This window comes from Herpailurus yagouaroundi, unplaced genomic scaffold (assembly GCF_014898765.1).
Source record: "Herpailurus yagouaroundi ecotype Mexico unplaced genomic scaffold, PumYag 187, whole genome shotgun sequence".
NCBI classification, from domain to species: domain Eukaryota; kingdom Metazoa; phylum Chordata; class Mammalia; order Carnivora; family Felidae; genus Herpailurus; species Herpailurus yagouaroundi.
In genome coordinates this window covers 31,947,280-31,967,471 of record NW_024412418.1, presented here as the reverse complement: position 1 = coordinate 31,967,471, position 20,192 = coordinate 31,947,280, and the positions used below count along the sequence as shown (strand labels likewise).

The window sequence follows — 20,192 nt, the reverse complement described above, 5'->3', positions numbered from 1 at the left end:
TGAAGCCACCCAGGTGACCTCTTCCTTCATTTTTAAATGTGGGACTGATCAGTATCCTGGCAGCTTAAGAAGAAATTTTATATCTTGAATCGAAATACTTTTTCACCTGACACTAGATGTATTTTTTTAAGCAACCTCCAGAAATAGTTACATGGCTTCCTAACAATTAAATAGAACCAAAAATTTTTCCAAGATTACATGGTGACTTACCATTTGTTGAACTTGACATAATGAAACAAATACTATCATAAATAGCTGGATATTCCCGGATTCTTTCCACCCAGACACTGGCCACTTCTGTCTGGGAAAGACAAGTAAGCAACAACCTACAAAATAAATGTGAACTTAGTATCTATTTTGAAAAACATTAAAGGAAATTCAAGAATGAAGAATTAACTCTATTGTCCAAGATTCCTGTATGAATGAGCATATAGAATACATAGAAAGAAGAAAGCATACCGGCTTGTTTCCAGCAGAGTAGGAGGGTCTGAATCATACAAACAGTGCAGTAACACCTGTCTATAAAAACAAAAAAGTTAACCCAATATGCATCATTTCTCTCATTTCAAATATCAAGGTAGGGTTTTCATTTAATTTTTTTCAACATTTTCATTGTGTAGTACATATAAAAGAAGGCCTATAAATACAAATTTATACTTAATGAATAATTACAAAGCAAACACTTATGTTTACAGAAAACAGAACAGTGTCTCATCTCCATGGCTCCTGTGTGTCCCTTCCAAATCCCAATTCTCTTTCTCACTTAGAAATGACTACTTTCTGGACTTTTTCAGCAATTATTTCTTTGTTTTACTCTATAAATTTTTTTTTTCAACGTTTATTTTTATTTTGGGGACAGAGAGAGACAGAGCATGAACGGGGGAGGGGCAGAGAGAGAGGGAGACACAGAATCGGAAACAGGCTCCAGGCTCTGAGCCATCAGCCCAGAGCCTGACGCGGGGCTCGAACTCACGGACCGCGAGATCGTGACCTGGCTGAAGTCGGACGCTTAACCGACTGCGCCACCCAGGCGCCCCTGTTTTACTCTATAGTATTATTCCATATATTTTGGCTTTAAGTTTTTTGTGAAAAAAATTATACTATATATATTCTTTTGAGTCTAGTTCTTTTGTTCAACACCATGTCTTTAAGATCTACCCATGTTTTCCTACAGCGATCGTTCTTTGATTCACTGCTGCAGAACATTCCATCATATGAATATAAAACAATTTATGTTTCTAGCCTACTACTGATGGATATATGGATTAATTCCACTTAGGGCCACTTCAAGTAATGCTCCTGTAACACTTCTCCTCTGATGTACATGTGCACGGTTTATCCTACCATATACACAAGTGGGATTGCTTGGTCACAACATCTGCGTTGCTTATCTTCCAACTTGACTAAATAATGCCCAACTGTTCTAAAGTGGCTGAACAAATTTATATCCTATCACCAAAGTAAATTGTTTCATATTATTTTTAACATGACTCATTCTTAGTTTTTTTTGAGAGAGAGAGAGAGACAGAGTGTGAGTGGGGGAGGGGCAGAGAGAGAGGGAGACACAGGATCCGAAGCAGACTCCAGGCTCTGAGCCGTCAGCACAGAGTCCAATGCAGGGCTTGAATTCATGGACCACGAGATCATGACCTGAGCCTGAGCCACCAAGGTGCCCTACGTGTCCTCAGATTTTTGATAGGAACCACTAGAGACCAAATATAATCCAAGGTCATTCACTCCATGAATGATTGTTAAATTACTAAGGGAGGAATAAATACCTTAACCTATGATCTTTTTTTTTTTTTTAATGTTTACTTATTTTTGAAAGAGAGAGAGAGAGCAAGCAGGGGAGGGGCTGAGAGAGGGAGACACAGAATCCAAAGCAGGATCCAGGCTCTGAGCTGTCAGCACATAGCCCAATGCAGGGTTCGAACTCACGAATTATGAGATTGTGACCTGAGCCGAGGTCAGATGCTTAACCAACTGAGCCACCCAGGAGCCCCTTAAACAAGGATCTTAAAGTCATTCCACACCTAGAAGAGGTAGTCAGCTCTATTTTAGAGAACCAGGTACTTAAATCCTGTGATAAAGCCTCACAGACCTAGCTGACAATAACCATCCAGAACACTTATCTATTATGAATTTCTTTAAAATTCTGATTTAATAGCCATGAATCCTCTGCCTAGAAAATGTATACACTCATAACATTTAGCATATAATTCTAGAGTATTCTCAGACCTCTTAAAGTAACCACTAGGGTTTCCACCACTAAAAAACCCTCTGCCTAAAACTTTCCTGCACAGGAAAGAGAACTAGCCTCCAAGCAAAAGTAAGAAAGCCTTGGGGCGCCTGGGTAGCGCAGTCGGTTAAGCGTCCAACTTCCGCCAGGTCACGATCTCGCGGTCCGCGAGTTCGAGCCCCGCGTCGGGCTCTGGGCTGATGGCTCAGAGTCTGGAGCCTGTTTCCGATTCTGTGTCTCCCTCTCTCTCTGCCCCTCCCCCATTCATGCTCTGTCTCTCTCTGTCACAAAAATAAATAAACGTTGAAAAAAAAAAAAGTAAGAAAGCCTTTGAATCACAGAGGCTGCCCTGTATTCTCTAGTCTACTGGTAAATCCCGTTCCCCAATCTTAAGAGTTCTCAGGGTCACCCTGGTCAGTAAATCTAGTTTTTCCAGACTGGCTCTCTGGGCCCTTGGATTCCCTAAGCCTAACTTGTTTGAGACTCTGGTCAGGAGCCCCATCACCAAGCTTTGCCCTGCTGGGTCTTATCCAGTCAGGCTTACCCTCTGCTGATTGTTTAGATCCTTTTACTACCAGTAAACAGGCCTAAATCCTCAATCAGCCAATAAACACTGTGGAAGCCCCTAGCTACCATCAATATATGAAGTTCCTAGATACTATTCATCAGGAGAAAGGAAGCACTACATTTCATACAATTTTCCTATATCTCCTATGTATTAGGATTTCTTAAGAGATATGAAATGTTAATTTATTTTGTAAAAACATAATTCTTATATAATAAAACTTACCCAAGATTTTTATCACTGCTGATGGACACACATATCTCTTGGAAACAGGCCATATTACCTAAAATTCCCACACAGATTTCCTGCCAAATTAAACGTCACAGGTCACAATGGCTCTAAGATGAAAGACACATACAAAAATAATAACTTGAAAAAAACTTTCACTGAGTCAAGTTTGGGGGGAGAAGAGGTAGCATATAGAAATATATATACTGCCTGCACCCTAATCTTGACAAGTTTACAGTATTTGACAAGAAAAAGAAAGATCAAAGACAGTCACAAGTTATGGAAGAAGAAATCTTATGGATGAAATGAGTGTTCAATGATTAGTAAGATTCAGACATGCAAAGAAGAAGAAAGTCATTCAGACAAGGGGGAAAGGATCAGCAAAGGCAGGGAGGGAGTAATGCACATGGCTCATACACTGAATACCAAGGGAGCAGCCTGGCTGTTGCACAAAATTGAAGAATAGCACGAGATAAATAAATACAGCAGGCAAAAAGGATCAGGATTAAGGGACCTGAATGCCATGTTGGAAGAGGTTAGATTTAATCTAGGAAGCTATTTGGATCCATAAAGACCTTCAAGGAGGAGAGCAGCATTCTGTAATGTTATTTTAGGAAGATTATTTTGGCAGCAAAATGCATAATGCATGATAGTGAAAATACGTTAAAGGAAGTTAATAATCTCAGTAATAACTGCCAATGTTTACTTAGCATTTACTATGCCCAGGTACTACTCCAAGCACTTTCCATATACAATTTCATATAATAATTTATGAGACAGGTACTATTATCCCTATTTTTCAGACAAGGGAACTAAAGCACAGAGAAATTAAGCAACTTGTCAGGATTCCCAACTAGGCAATAGCAGAGTTCCAGAGGCTGAGCGTTTATCAACTATGCCATACTGCATCTCAGTAATCAAGATGCAACATGAGGGTGATGCTGGAAGGCATGGAAAGGGATGAAGCTGAGAAGACTCAAGGTAGAAAGCAAAATAATCTGATGGGAGACAAAGGGAGAAGGCAGTTGAACATGACTCTTAGGTTTCAAGTTTCTCATTTCCCCAGTGGGAGATACTGATCCCCCTGACAGGAAAACTGGAAAAGAAGTGTTGGAAAAGACACGAGTTTAGTTAGGATAGTGTTTCCAAACTTACTGGAACATAAGAATCATTTGGGCAGGCAGCGTGTTAAAAATACAGATTTCTGAGTCCCATCTCAGAGCTACAGAATCAGAATCTCCAGGGTAGGGTCTAGGAGGCTACTGTTTACAAAACACAACACGTAAATTTTATGACCAGGTAAATGTGTTAATCACTGAGTTACAACATGCAGGACTCTGGACAGGAAAATGCAGCATGCGAGCAGAGAACGCCTGAAGAAAGTTGAAGATGTGGCACCAGAAGTCAGAAGGAATGTCACAGCTTTGATCCCACAGGCACAGATTCACAACTTAAAGATTGTAAAGTGTGGATAAGCTCACTAAGGAAATGAATTCAAAGAGGACGAGGGTTCTGGGTCTACACCTTAGAAGAAGTCCACACTCTGTAGGGAGAAAGAAAAAGCCAGTAAAAGTGACAGAGAAGTGACTGAAGAGGTCAGAGACTAGAAGAATGAGGTGGCACCAATGCTCCAGGAAGGGAAAGTTTCAATAAAACGACGGCTGTCAAATGTTGGGAAAAGATTAAAAGAGAATAGGGTCAGCAAAGAAACATAAATTTCCCTTACAAACTAAAGAGAGAATAACTGAACTTCCAATCAAAGACCAAGTTTCTCAGTTTTGGCTGCTAACTGGAATCAGCTTGAGGGAAATTTAAAAGCTGTGTGGAGTCTCACACTTGGGGATTCTGTTTTAACTGATCTGGGTAGGGCCTAACTCAGGATTTTTTAAAAGGTCCCAAGGGCAAAGCTTCTCAAATGTGGGCCCTGGTCCAGAGCAATAGTATCATCTGGGAACTTACTAGAAACCCTCGATTCTACCACAAACTTGATGGATCCGAAACTCTGGAGGTGGGCCCAGTAATCAGTGGTTCTGGGACATGCCAAACTTTGAGAGCCTGTGTTCTAGATGATTCTAACATATGGCCAAGTCAGAGGACCACTGCAGTAGATAGGGTGTGACTCACAGACATATATAATGATATGACTAATTCCTGAAAGGTGCCATTACTGACAATAGCTTATTTTCTTTAAGTACTAATCATGAGTCAATGTATTTAAATTAGAATGATCCAGGAGAAAATCATGTAACTGTCAAATCTTTGTTAATTAATTTCTTGGGTCATTATATTAATGACCCAAGAAAAAGACAGTTCATCAGTTCATTAGGCCCCAATTCAGGTAAACACTGCCCTAAATAAAATCTGAATTCAGCATTCAATTTGTAAAAATATACTACAGAATTCTCCATACTTTCAAAAAAAAGAGAGGCAAAGAAATAGAGTGGTTATACTGAAGTCAAGCGGCCTAGGCTCACACCCCAGCTTTCCCAGCTGTATGGCCCTGGAAAAATTAACCAAAGACTTAGCTCTTATTTATAAAGTGAAGATAAGTTCCTATCTCATAGAGTAGTAAAACCAAATACCCAGTGAACAGCAGTTATTCATAAGTATAATTACTTAATACTTCCTAATCACCCATGATATGCATAGCATATGGCAACCTAAATGACACAAGAACACAACATAAAGACGAAAGGAGAAGCACAGATAATTCTTTTGAGGAGTTGACCAGCAGCAATGGCCACTGAGAGCTTACTTATTTAGGAAGGCTTAGATGAAAAGAACCCCTGGGATAACAGATGTGAATACCGAGAGGGGATGGACGGCGTATAAAGGGAGGCATGGAGATGGTGATGACCACAGTAAGCTGAGACAAGGAGCAGACAGGCCTTGCTAAATTAGAAGGACCATCTGTAGGGTAGATTTTATGCTGGAAAGATGAATTAGATTCAGATTATGGAAAAATCCTCAGTGTCAGGCTGAGTTCAGAATGAAGGTTTTTAAGAATGGAGGATTTTATTTATAAAAAAGAGCAATCAACAGAAATGGGAGGTCCAGGCAATGTTCCCTGTTCTGCCACATATTAGCAACATAACTTCGGTTATGCCTGATTTCCACAGCTGTTAAATGAAAGTACTGATCTCCCTGATCCAACCGAAATCTAAAGATTTGACTCTAATAATTTCAAACAGCATATTACCTAGTGCCAGGCAATGTTCAATAAAAATCTGTAGACTGATTTGTGGCCAGTAAGAAAACTAAAGACTATCTTTTTTTTTTTTTTTTTTTTTTTTACAAAGTTAATTTTTTGGTTCTTAAACCTGATTCCTGATTTACTGATTTTTTTTTAATGTTTATTTATTTTTGAGAGAGAGAGAGAGCGCACATGCACAGGAGGGGAAGACAGAGAGGGAGACACAGAATCCAAAGCAGATTCCAGGCTCTGAGCTGTCAGCACAGCAGAGCCCCACGCGGGGCTCGAACCCACGAACCATGAAATCATGACCTGAGCTGAAGTTGGACACTTAACTGACTAAGCCACCCAGGCGTCCCTAAAGACTATCTTTCTAGCACTTCTACTGTTACTGCTCTAAAGAGAAAGCTTTCAAAATGTACATACTTACTCTTAATCGAGGACATCTGGATTTGGCCAATACTCCCATAAATATGTCAGGGGCATTAAATTCTTGGAGAAATAAAGCCACATCCTGAAAATTAAAAAGTGAGTATTAATTTGGATGCTGAATAGTCCTTTTTAAATCCCATAGTACAGACAAACAGAAAAAAAAAGTAATTCTATGTGTAACTCCTTTCAGGCTCAAGGAAAAAAGCCATAGGTTAGGAACTGTATCATTATGCAAAAGTAGCGTTCAAGAGTCTTTGTGCTATCTGGTCCCAAGGCAATGGAATAAATCCATAAACAAATCTAAACTGTGATATTCCAGGGGATTGTCTTCTTTTTCTGCCCTAAATGTATTTACCTTAATGATCTTTCTATCTACCAGCAATGTTCATTAACTCATTCAAACACATTTGCTGATTGCCAGGTATCTTGATAGACGGTGAGGTAAGGAAAAAGAGTAAAACTCATTAACTAGTGTCTTCTAAGAGCTTAAAACACAATGGGGGAAACAGGTAAAAACTCCTACTGGGTCATGCCCCAAATGAGAATTTGTGTTTTCAAAATTCTCAACAGAAAATAATTCTGATCACGACGTAACTACTACAGCTTCATACCTCCTTCCTAGAGTCTGCCCAGGCCACACTGCCGAGAGGGACACACCATACTGGTGAATGAACCTGGAGTGGACATGTGACCCAATCTTGCATGTTCCAAGACTGAATCAGCTTGCTGTGGATGTCTGTGTTGCACAATATTTAAACAAAATTAAGTTTCTGGTGGTCTATTGCCTTAGATTTTCACCAAACTTGAAGTGTATATTTGCGATAGCTTAACTTAAAACCCAGGCTATGGTGAAAAAGCTCTTCAAAGGGACTTGGAGGCACCTCAAAGAGAGAGGCAGTAATCCTTCATAGCAGCTGAAACCAAGGTAACCTGCATGACTGTTGACTGGAAGCGACATCCTATAATTATTAAGAGAGCACAGTCAGAGAAAACAGTATTTTCAAAGATACACTCCAAACTGAAAGTCACAGCAACAGATGCTCCCCACTCTTAAGTGTTTAAAGTGCTGTTTGTCACGTGGGCAACTCTTAGAGCATGCAGGGACTGATTTATTTAATGACAGTTAATAATTCCTAGGGTAGCAAAGAGTTAGGTGACCTAACAATATCAACAGCAATAATAATAATAATAATAATAATAATAATAATAATAATGGCAGTTTACATTTATTGATCAAGTTGTAAATACCAAGTACAGTGAAGTGGTTTGCACACTATCTCATTTAATTCTCAAAACCCTATGAAGTAGTCATTATTATTGGCCCCATTCCACTAATAAACAGGTTTTATAAGGTTAAGCAACCTGCCCAAGATTATACAATCAGTAGAACAGATCCAGAAGAACAGAATCCAGATGAGTGTGACTGCCATACTCTTAACCAGCACACCAATGCTACCTCTCAGCTATTCATTCATTCACTCACTCATGCATTCATTCATTCACTCTTCAAGTATTTACTGAAAAACACAAGTAACAGGCACTATTTGAGGCTCTGGGGGACACAACAGTGAACAAGCTAGATAAGTTCCCAGTCTCATGGAGTTTTTATTCTAGAAAGATAAATAAACAATAAACACATAAACAACTGAACTACATAATTTCTAAGTGCTACAAATAAGATTAACAAGATAGTATGTGCTAGAAGCCAAGATGGGAGGGGACTACTTCAGATGTATCAGAGAAAAGTACCTCTAAAGAGGAGACATTAAGCTTTTAAGAAAAGGAACTTAATCTATCAGAGGACACAAAGGCCAAATAACAAGGTAAGTGTTATGCAACAGAGTGAACAGGTTTCATGAGAGCCCAGAAGAGACGAATTCTGTTTGGAGTGTCTGTGGAGGTGTCACAGAGAGGTGACATTTAGGCTGGGTCATATAAGATGAGAAAGATTTTGCTGGCTGCAGGCCATTCCAGGCAGACAGTGGCATGAACAGAGCATGAACACATGAAAACGCAGAAAGCATCTGCAAGTCTCTGGTCCTGCTCAAACGCTAATGGTAGGGGATAAGGCTGTGACACTGGAAGGACCTTATACCAGTTATTGGTGGACAGCTCAGTTCTCTAGCAGTGCTTCAAGAGCTATCCTAAGAAGGTGAAAAGGAGGCCAAGAACATGACCCTCCCTTCCACCAACAATCTTTTCCAAAGAGCAGCTCTGTTTTACCTATTATGTATTTGAGGATTTCGCATTAGGATTTCATTTTAAAAAATGGCTTCTAGCTCTTAAAAAACTATTTTTTAAAAATCATAGCTTCTGGGGCGCCTGGGTGGCGCAGTCGGTTAAGCGTCCGACTTCAGCCAGGTCACGATCTCGCGGTCCGTGAGTTCGAGCCCCGCGTCAGGCTCTGGGCTGATGGCTCAGAGCCTGGAGCCCGTTTCCGATTCTGTGTCTCCCTCTCTCTCTGCCCCTCCCCCGTTCATGCTCTGTCTCTCTCTGTCCCAAAAATAAATTTAAAAACGTTGAAAAAAAAATTTCTTTTAAATCATAGCTTCTCAATAATTGTAGAGCAAGTAGAAAAAAAGACTTGACCAATACTCTCAACCAACTTGATCCAACTGACATTTATAGTACACTCTACCCTGCAACAGCAAAATACACATTCGTTTTAAGTGAACATGGAACATTTACCAAGATAGATCACATTTTGAGCTATAAAACAAGTCTAAATATATTTTTTAAAAGACGCAGAGTGTTCACTGACTCCAGTAACAGATAAATAACTGAAAACCCCCAAATATTTGAAATCTAGACAATATACTGCTAAATAACTCAGCAGCTGAAGAAGAATTAAAGGAAAGTTAGAACTAAACTAAATGAAGAGGAAACCCCAACATATCAGAATCTGTTGGATACTGCCAAAGCAATAGTTAGAGGAAAATTTATAGTGTTATACACCTATATTAAAAAAGAAGAATGGTCTCAAATCAAATGACCTCAGCTTCCACCTTGAGAAATTAAAAAAGAACAACAAATTAAACCAGAGTAAATAGAGGAAAATAAAAAAGGGCAAATTAGAAATCAATGAAATAGAAGACAGGAAAGCAACAGAGAAAATCAACAAAACAAAGCCTTTAGGGAAATCAATAAATTAAACTTCCAGCCAGAATGATGAGGGGAAAAAGACAGAAGACACAAATTACTAAGATCAGGAATGAAGAGAGGTGCCATCACTACAGATGCTACAGATAATTAAATAACAATAACATAATACTTTGAACAACTTTACACCAATAAACTTGACAACTTAGATAAAATGGATAAATTCCCTGAAGAACATAAACTACCAAAGTAACCTGAATAGCCTTATACCTATTTAAAGGAATTGAATTTAAAATCTTTCCTACAATATACTAAAAACCACTAAATGGTGAATTTTATGGTAGTGAGTTATATCTTAATGAAACTGTTGTTTAAAAAAAAAAACTTATTTTTTTTTAAAGTAGTAAATACACAAAACTAAAAGTAAACAAACAACAAAAAACGAAAACTCCAAGCTCAGATGACTTCACTGGTGAATTCCACCAAATATTTAAGGAAGAAATACTATTAATTCTGCACAAACTCTTTCTGGAAAACGAAGAGGGAAAAGTTCCCACTCCATGAGGACAGCATTACCTTGGTACCAAAACCAGACAATGACAAGAAAACGAGCATCTCTCATGAAGATAGATAAACTTTCTAAGCAAGATTTTAGCACCTTGAAAATCAATCAACTCAGTACACCATATTAACAAACTAAAAAGAAAAACTACGTGATCATCTCAACTGACTCATCAAAAGTGTAACACGAGGGGCGCCTGGGTGGCGCAGTCGGTTGAGCGTCCGACTTCAGCCAGGTCACGATCTCGCGGTCCATGAGTTCGAGCCCCGCGTCGGGCTCTGGGCTGATGGCTCAGAGCCTGGAGCCTGTTTCCAATTCTGTGTCTCCCTCTCTCTCTGCCCCTCCCCTGTTCATGCTCTGTCTCTCTCTGTCGCAAAAATAAATAAACGTTGAAAAAAAAAATTAAAAAAAAAAAAAAAAAAGTGTAACACGATACATAATCCATTCCTGATAAAGACTCTAGGCATACTAGGGAAAGAAGGGGACTTTCTTAATCTGTAACTACATCATACTTAGTGGTGGAAGACCAGGTGTTCTGCCACCATATTAGGAACAAGAAGATGCCCCCCTTACCACTTCTAGTCAACTTCATACTGGAGGTTCTGGCCAGAGTAAATGTAAGAAAAAGAAATAAAAGCAATTCAAATTGAAAAAGTAGTAAAACTTCTCTTCATAAATGAAAAACGGCTGCAGGATATGACACACAAAATCAACCATATTTCTAAATTACAGGAATGAACAGATATTGAAATTTTTAAAAATACCATTTACAACAGTATCCAAAAATATGAAATACTTGGGAATAAATTTGAGAAAAGATGTGACATACCTATACATGAAAAACTATAAAACTTTGCTGAAATTAGAGAGAACCTAAATAAATGGAAAGATATACCTGTTCAATTTATCAATCCTTCCCCCAAATGATCTATAAATTCAACACAATCTCAGCCAAAATCCTAGCAGGCATTTTGTAGAAATTGACAAACTGATTCTAAAATTAGTATGGTGGGCGCCTAGATGGCTCAGTCCTCCTCCAAATTCGGCTCAGGTCATGATCTCATGGTTCTTGAGTTCAAGCCCCACGTCATGTTCTGTGCTGACAGCTCAGAGCCTGGAGCCTGCTTTAGATTCTGTCTCTCTCTCTCTCTCTGCCTCTCCCTCACACTTGCGTGCACACTCAGGCGCTCTCCCTCTCTCTCTCTTTCTCTCTCAAAATAAATAAACACTGGGGCGCCTGGGTGGCGCAGTCGGTTAAGCGTCCGACTTCAGCCAGGTCACGATCTCGCGGTCCGTGAGTTCGAGCCCCGCGTCGGGCTCTGGGCTGATGGCTCAGAGCCTGGAGCCTGTTTCTGATTCTGTGTCTCCCTCTCTCTCTGCCCCTGCCCCGTTCATGCTCTGTCTCTCTCTGTCCCAAAAATAAATTAAAAAAAAAAAAAAAAAAAAACGTTGAAAAAATAAATAAATAAACATTAAAAAAAATTTTTTTTTAGTGAAAGGCGAAAGATTTATGCAATTTGAAGAGAAACCAGAGCATAAAAAAAATTTTTTTTTAAATAGTAAAATTAATATGGAAATACAAAGGACCCAGGACAACCACAACAACTCTGAGAAAGAACAAAGTTGGAAGATTAACACTACCTGATTTCAAGATTTATTATAAATCAACAAAAATCAAAACAATCAAAACAGAATTAAGACAGATAAATAGATCAATGAAACAGAAGAGTGCATCCAAAAATAGGCTCACATGTACATACAGATAACTGATTTTTGACAAAGGTACAAAGGCAATTCAGTGGGGAAAGGACGGTCTTTTTAAAAAATGAGCTTGAACAACTGGTCATCCATATGCAAAGAAAGTAAACTTCAATCCATACTTTGCATCACATGCAAAAATTAACTCAAAATGGATCACAGACCTACCAGTAAAACCTAAAGTTATAAAACTTTTAGAAAAAAATAAAAACAACTAAGAAAACAACACAAAGAGTGGGCAAAAGATTCAAACAGGCAGCAAAAGATACACAGACTGCAGATAAACACATGAAAATATTGTCAACATTATTAGTAATTAGCGAAATCCAAATCACAATCACAATGAGAATCACTACACACTTACTAGAATGGCTAAAATCAAAAGACTGACATCAAGTGTTGGTGAGGAAGAGGAGAAAGTGGAACTGTATCTCATACACTGCTTATGATAATGTAAAATATAAAAACCACTTTGTAAAATACACATTTTTTAGACAATCTGTAAAAAACACAATTCAGACTCTTTCTTAAAAAGTTAAACATACACCTACCATACGACTCATATTACTCTAGATATTTAGCCGAGAGAAAGGAAAACACATGTCCATAACATACTTATACACAAAAATTCAGCTTTAACTATAATAAACTACAAACAACTCAAATATCCATCAACCGAGAAATAAATGAATAAATCATGATATCACATAAAATGAAATAACACTCAGCAATAAAAAAATAATATACTGAAAGACACAAAATGCATGAATCTTAAAACAATGATGCTGAGTGAAAGAGCCAGACCCCTCCAAAAAAAAGGGATCCCATTTATGTAACACCAGAAAATGCAAATTGCTCTGAAGTGAGAATGACTATCAGTGGTTGCCCGGAGAGGGTGGAGGCTGGGAAGGGCAAGAAGAAGGGATTACAAACAGACAAAGAAACTTTTGGGGGTGAGAGATACGTTCTCTCTTTTTTTTTATTTACAAATTTTTTTTTTAATGTTTATTTATTTTTGAGACAGAGAGAGAAACAGCATGAACGGCGGATGGTCAGAGAGAGGGAGACACAGAATCTGAAGAATGCTCTAGGCTCTGAGCTGTCAGCACAGAGCCCAAAGCGGGGCTCGAACTCACAGACTGTGAGATCATGACCTGAGCCGAGGTCGGACGCTCAACCAAGTGAGCCACCCAGGCGCCCCTAGATATATCTCTTTCTTAATTACAGTGATGGCTTCATGCACGTATACACATCAAAATTGTTCAAATTATGCACTTTAAATATGAACAATTTCTGTACATCAATTACACCTCAAGAATACACACATTTTTTGGTGTCAATTATACCTCAATAAAAATGTATCAAAAAAACAGCTGAAGATAACGAACAGCCATGGACAATTTTTAAGACAGAACACAATTAAATCTGTGTTTAGGAAAAAGAGAGCTTTCATGGCAATGTGGAGGACAGAGGGAAGTAAAAAGACCAGAACAAGGATTTTAATCAGGAAGCTAGTGGAAAAGTCCAAGTAATTAAGTGAGAGATTATGTATGTCCATCTCTTTTCGCCTTTTTTTTTTTTTAGTGTTTGTTTATTTTTAGAGCGTGTGTACACGGGCAGAGAGAGAGGGAGACAAAGAATCCCAAGCAGGCTCTGCGCTGTCAGCACAGAGCCCAGCTTAGGGATGGATCCCACAAACTGCAAGATCATGACCTGAGCCAAAATGAAGAGTCAGACACTAAACCAACTGAGTCACCCAGGCAACCCTCACCTCTTTTCTTACCTGTAAGATAAGGGTACTACCTGTATCACAGGGTTATTGTGAAAAACAAATGGAATAATACATATGAAAATGCCACTGAGCTACAGAGTACAATGCAAATGTTAAAATGTTATTTTGCAATTTATACACACATGGTTCCTTCTTGTCCCTTTCTAATTTAATTATGGTACATCAGTGGTCTCCTACACAAGGTCAGCATTCTCTTTACATAGATAAGTATCAGAACTTTCCTGGACTACAAGCATTCCTGCAGCATTCATGAGAACTATATATTTAGCCCCAATCTAGTGACAGCTCAGATCCTCTACCCTCCAAGACAAAAGTTTAGCATTTACAGCTCATTCCCTGTACCATATGACTACAGACACTAAAGTGCTTCCCCAGAGACTTAAGGACTGAAACTTAAAAAAAAAAAAAATCCATTCACCATCTCCTTCCCCAACAGTCTTTTCGGTTTCATTTCCAACCCCATACCTCATCCATGGACATATCCCAGACTCTGCAAATTTCATTCTCCATTTCTTCATCAAGCTCCATCTGCTGCTCCTCCTCGTCTGAGCTGGATTTGGTGTTTTCAGGGCTAACCATCTTCAACACAAAGGAAGAAAAGACATGGATAAAAGCTGCCCGTAGTACTCATCAAGTAATATTATCCTATAATCACTCACAAGTCACGAAGGCACTGTCCTCAAAGTATCTTCTCTTGCAGAAACCTTGTTTAAAAAAAATTACTACCTGGGGCACCTGGGTGGCTCAGTCAGCTAAGCGTCTGACTTTGGCTCAGGTCACGATCGCACGGTTCATGGGTTCGAGCCTCGCATCAGGATCTGTGCTGACAGCTCAGAGCCTGGAGCCTGTTTCAGATTCTGTGTCTCCCTCTCTCTCTGCCCCTCCCCCACTTGCGCTCTGTCTCCCTCTGTCTCAAAAATAAACATTTTTTAAAAAATTTAAAAAAATTACTACCTTGGGTAGACCAACGTTCATCTAACATTCGTGGAGTAAATACTGTTACGAGGCACTGGGGTAGAAATACACAAATGAATAAATTTAAGCCCTTGCTTTCAAGCAGTTTAGGCCCTAGAGAGGAAAACACATGTAAACTAATAATCACAGCAAAAGACTATGGGAGTCAAGTGAATTGTGGGCAGAGTTGTGAAAGCAAAACAATGGACCAATGACCTATGCCTGGAGAGTTTGGGCAAACTTCTCCTAGGAAGTAATCTTTAAGCTAAACCTCTGAGGGAGAACAGGAGTTTGTGAAGAGGGGGAAAAGAACATACCTAAGAAAGTGCAAAAGTTCAGATTTAAGAAAACGGCCTGGCAATGTTTGGGGAATGGTGAGTAGTTGAGTGTGTTATGGGCAGATGTGTCTGGGAAGGTTGCAAAGCTGTATTGCAAGCTAAGAAAGATGCATTTTTCTCCTGCAGGCAAAGGAAACTAAAAGGAGTTCCCAAAAACATTTTGAGGTTTTTTTTTTCTTTGGTTGGTTTGTTTAAGGACGATTATTCTGGCAACTAGACAGAAGATGCACTGGAGAGGACAGAGACTGGAAGAAGTCAGTGAAACGTGGGAGAAGAAAGTTCACATGTACTGAGAGCTTCTACCAGCCAAACACTACGGTAAGCATTCTGTGCCCACGATAATCTTATTTAACCTACCCAATAACGCTGTATACAATAACAAAGGTATTTTCATCCCACTTTATAGAAATTGAGAAAGAAACCGAGGCTCTGAACGATTAGGTGACTTGCCCAAAACAGGTGCCAAAGCCACGCTATTGGTATCAGAGCTGAAGGACTTCCAAATCACCATTTATTCTTCTACAACAAACGTCCACGAAATAAACTGGGCCCTAGGCTTCAGAAAAGACACTGGGAATGGAGAGCAAAAACACGAGCAATGTATGTACGTGGTCAGACATTTTCGGAGAATTTGTAAAAGTAAAAAATTTTTTTTTAATTTTTTTTAAAGTTTATTTATTTTTGAGACAGAGAGAGACAGAGCATGAACGGGGGAGGGTCAGAGAGAGAGGGAGACACAGAACCGGAAGCAGGCTCCAGGCTCCGAGCCATCAGCCCAGAGCCCGACGCGGGGCTCGAACTCACGGACCGCGAGATCGTGACCTGAGCCGAAGTCGGGCGCTTAACCGACTGAGCCACCCAGGCGCCCCAAAAGTAAAATATTTTAACTGTAGGCATTCTAGTCTCCCTGTCACTTATCTCCCGTTGTGTTGAGAGGTACTGGGAGAGGCTCCCGAAGTTTTGGGGTCCGCAGAGGCGGCCAGGACTCTAAGCGCGAGGCCCCGAGAAGGGTCGTCGGGGTGGGGGAGGGGGATGGCGGCTTCCTGGGCCCGAGGGGGCTGCCAGAGGCGTGGACGAAGGGCTGGGGCAAAGGGAGGGAGCCCACGCGAGGCGAGACGTTCCACACCTGAATGAGTCCGCTGAGGACACCGAACAGCCAGTGCTTGCTGTAGACCGTCCTCCCTATGCAGTCTCCCCCAGCACCCTCCTCCTCCTCCTCATCCCGACTGGGCAGCGGCGGCGAAGGGTTGCGGTCCATCACTTCCCCGCCACTCGCTCTGAGGAGCCGCGCCGGAAGCCGCCGGAGGAGGCGATAGGCCTGCTGGCGCCAGAGGGCCCGGCACGCCTGGTGCGGCTCCCGCTACAGCGCCCTCTGCTGCCCGGAGCCCTGCCGGCCTGAGTACCTGCTCTGTGCCCACAGGCTTGGGAACCCAGATGACTTAGTCTCCAACGACCCCACCCTTTCTGGGACCCAACCGCGGTCATATTCATAACTGTTATTTGCCAGTTTCAGCGGACCAGATATTCCACCTCCCCAGGAGCTCTTAGCCAGATTGGAAGGGACAGGCAATGGGGGACAGCGGTCTCTGGTACAGACATGAATCTCGAAGCTGTCGTAGACCCCCTGATCTCTGGGCACCATTGACATTCTTAAAGACATCAGGCGCTCATTCTTCTCCCAGGTGTGGTTGGAATCCTGGGAAAGATATAAGTTACCAGGAAGATCGTCAACACTACAACTCCGTGTATTTTCAGTTTGTGTTTCTATTTAGCTCGATGGTATTCAATCTCAGACCCAACGCTACTACCCCCACCCTGCAATAAATATTTTCCCATATCTACTTTACTTTGATGAAAGACGTTTATAGATGATATTATCTACCTCAACATGTAATTTCAAAAATATTAATATCATTCCCTCACATAAAGGAAAAATAAAATTAATTTAAAATTATGTATTTTAAGATTTTTAAATTAATGATTCCCTAAACGAAATAGAATTAATTTAAAATAAAACGACACGTATTTTAATATTTTAAATACTAGAAGACATAATAGAAGTCTCCAGTGTTAGCACAGCTACATCAAATCACTGTGAACCCACCAGTTAGATATGCAGAATGACAGAGGTGTAATTCCATCAGAGACTGTGCTTCTCTCTCTTTTTCTTTTTAATGTTTTATTTATTTTTGAAGGAGAGAGAGACCGAGCGTGAGCAGGGGAGGAGCAGAGAGAGAGGGAGACATAGAATCTGAAGCAGGCTCCAGGCTCCGAGCTGTCAGCCCAGAGCCCGATGCGGGGCTCGAACTCACAAACTGGGAGATCATGACCTGAGCCGAAGTCGGACGCTTAGCGGCTGAGCCACCCAGGCGCCCCCAGACTGTGCTTCTCAAAATCATACACAAAGAATGATAAAATTTCTACCAAAACGAAGTTCCAGCTTACATAGCAATTGCACTTCCAGAAAATTCTAAGGTATATTAAAACTGGACAAAAAATAATCCATGCTGGGGTGCATGGGTGGCTCAGTCGGTTAAGCATCTGACTTTGGCTCAGGTCATGATCTCGCTGGGTTTGTGAGTTCGAGCCCCACATCGGGCTCTGTGCTAACAGCTCAGAGCCTGGAGCCTCCTTCAGATTCTGTGTCTACTCCTCTCTCTGTCCCTCCCATGCTCATGCTCTGTTCTCTTTCTGTCTCTCAATAATAAATAAATGTTTAAAAAAATTTTTAAACCTCTATATTAACATGTAAAATACAGTTGGATCCCAAGTTCAAATAATTACAAACATTTTTTTCACTGTGTGTGTAGTAAAGGCAGACCCAGGTTTTGTGGGGCCTGAATTATGCAATTTGGGGAGCCTCCTTTAGGAAGAACAATATAAAATTACAAATATTAAATTAGTTACAATAGGAAATATTTATTTAGAATAGGAAAAAAGTGATCAATTTTAAATAGCCAAATAATATTTAAAACATCACCAAAAAAGGGGCACCTGAGTGGCTCAGTCGGTTAAGCATCGACTTCAGCTGAGGTCATGATCGCTCAGTCTGCGAGTTTGAGCCCTGTGTCGGGCTCTGTGCTGTCAGCAAAGAGCCTGGAACCTGCTTCAGATTCTGTGTCTCCCTCTCTCTCTGCCTCCCCTCCACTCACTCTCTGTCTCTCAAACATGAATAAACGTTAAAAAACTTTTTTTAAATAAATAAAACATCACAAAATCCAGAAAAATATCCAAATATTTTATATTAATAAACAGCCCAACACACTTCTACAATCCTTTTTCTTTCTTTTAGTAGATTTATTTTTAGGGCAGTTCTAGGTGCACAACAATATTAAGAGCAGAAGGTACAGAAATTTCCCATATAAACTGACGTCATGCATAGCTTCCTCATTATCGGCATTCCCACCAGACTGGAATATTTGATACAATTGATGAATCTATACTGGCACATCATTATCACCCAGAGTGTACCTTAGGGTTCATTCTTGGTATTGTACACTGTATGGGTTTGGGCAAATTTATAATAATGTATATCCACCTTTATTGCACCATGCTCTAAAAACCCTCTGAGCTTTGCATGTTTACAACAATTTTATTAAAATTTTGTATGTTTATTTTTTTGAGAGAGAGAGAAAGAATATGCAAGCAGGGGAGGGGCAGGGAGAAGGAGGAACAGAATCCCATGCAGGCTCCACATCATCAGCACAGAGCCTGATGTGGGGCTTGAACTCATGAACCACGAGATCATGATCTGAGCCAAGACCAAGAGTCAGACACTTAACCAACTGAGCCACCAGGCACCCTTACAACATTTTTTAATATAGTGTTTTCCGAGTTATCTTTGATCTTCTCTTTATATGACAATGACTTCGTAAGATAATTTTTTATAATGACAAATAAAAAGATAATTCTGCCTTTAATTATACTTGGAAGTAGCTGAAAACCACATAAATAGGGATGCCTGGGTGGATCAGTCAGTTAAGCATCTGACTCTTGATTTTAGCTCAGGTAATGATCTCCTGGTTAGAGAGACCTAGTCCCACATCATGTTGACAACACCAAGTTTGCTTGGGATTCTCTCTCTTTCTCAATCTCTGCCCTTCCCCCCAGCCATGCAAACACATGCACTCTCTTTCTTTCTCTCTCTCTAAATAAATAAACATTTTTTTTAAATATCACAGAAATATGTCTCACTAAATGCAAACAACTTCTACTTCCAGTTCAACTTCTTCTTAGTCGGATCCCCAAAAATGCCTGTGCCCACTCCAGTCCCACTCAACACAAGAGGAAAAGTGATGGTAGAATGCTGGCGTGAACACAGAGGCATTAACTGCTTCAGTTAAAATGTTTCACTTCTGCAGATTTTACAAAGTAATTGACCATATGAATCCTTTCCAAGGGCATCTCCATGGGTCTTGGAATAGTTCTGCAGACGTGAAGAGACTTTGAAGCGGAAGCTTCATCAGATTCACAGTAAATGTGACTCTGTCTAAATACATGTCTGATAGGACACTGCAGAGGTCAAGCAAGACTCAGGATGATTCTCTGTTGGCAGCACTGTTCTATACATCCTAAGCTGTGTGTACTTCTGACCCATCCGGCAATGACCTCCAATCACACGTCAAGCAAAAGTATCCGCAGATATACCCAAAAGCTAGGGTGGGGATGGCTGCAGCACTGGCCTGTTGAAAACAAGGGTTCAGAACTTTCTCTGGCCAGGGCCTGACCTGTAGGGTCAATATATAGTCTGCATTGTATGCTCCCTATTTTGGGCATATATTTTACTCGAAATTAGTATTATGGTTTTTTAGTGTCTTATCTCCTTGGAAAAAAAGTGATAAGGTAAATTGATCATCTTCGTGACATTAAAGGGACCCAAAAGGCTGTCATTTGATGTTTCCACACGACAATGACAAATTGGATTTCACAACCATTTATTAATGCTTCTATGTGCTTTTTATAAAGTACGTTGTAGGAGGGAATATAGAATTCAGTAATTATACTTAGGAACTATTCCCGCCCTCAGGGGGCT

The 20,192-nt window shown here is 40.2% G+C and overlaps 1 protein-coding gene across 1 annotated transcript in view; it reads right to left on the bottom strand.

The window, feature by feature from the left end:
* Positions 1-16,469, bottom strand: part of SAAL1 (serum amyloid A like 1) — a 26,340-nt gene extending 9,871 nt beyond the window's left edge. The window contains exons 1-6 of the mRNA XM_040495687.1: positions 16,287-16,469; positions 14,334-14,447; positions 6,656-6,739; positions 3,030-3,109; positions 460-519; positions 211-326 (exon numbers count right to left, since the gene is read on the bottom strand). Coding sequence (XP_040351621.1) covers positions 211-326; positions 460-519; positions 3,030-3,109; positions 6,656-6,739; positions 14,334-14,447; positions 16,287-16,418 — 586 coding nt within the window. The 5' untranslated portion in view covers positions 16,419-16,469. The remainder of the gene's footprint in view (positions 1-210; positions 327-459; positions 520-3,029; positions 3,110-6,655; positions 6,740-14,333; positions 14,448-16,286) is intronic.
* Between the last annotated feature and the right edge of the window lie 3,723 nt (positions 16,470-20,192).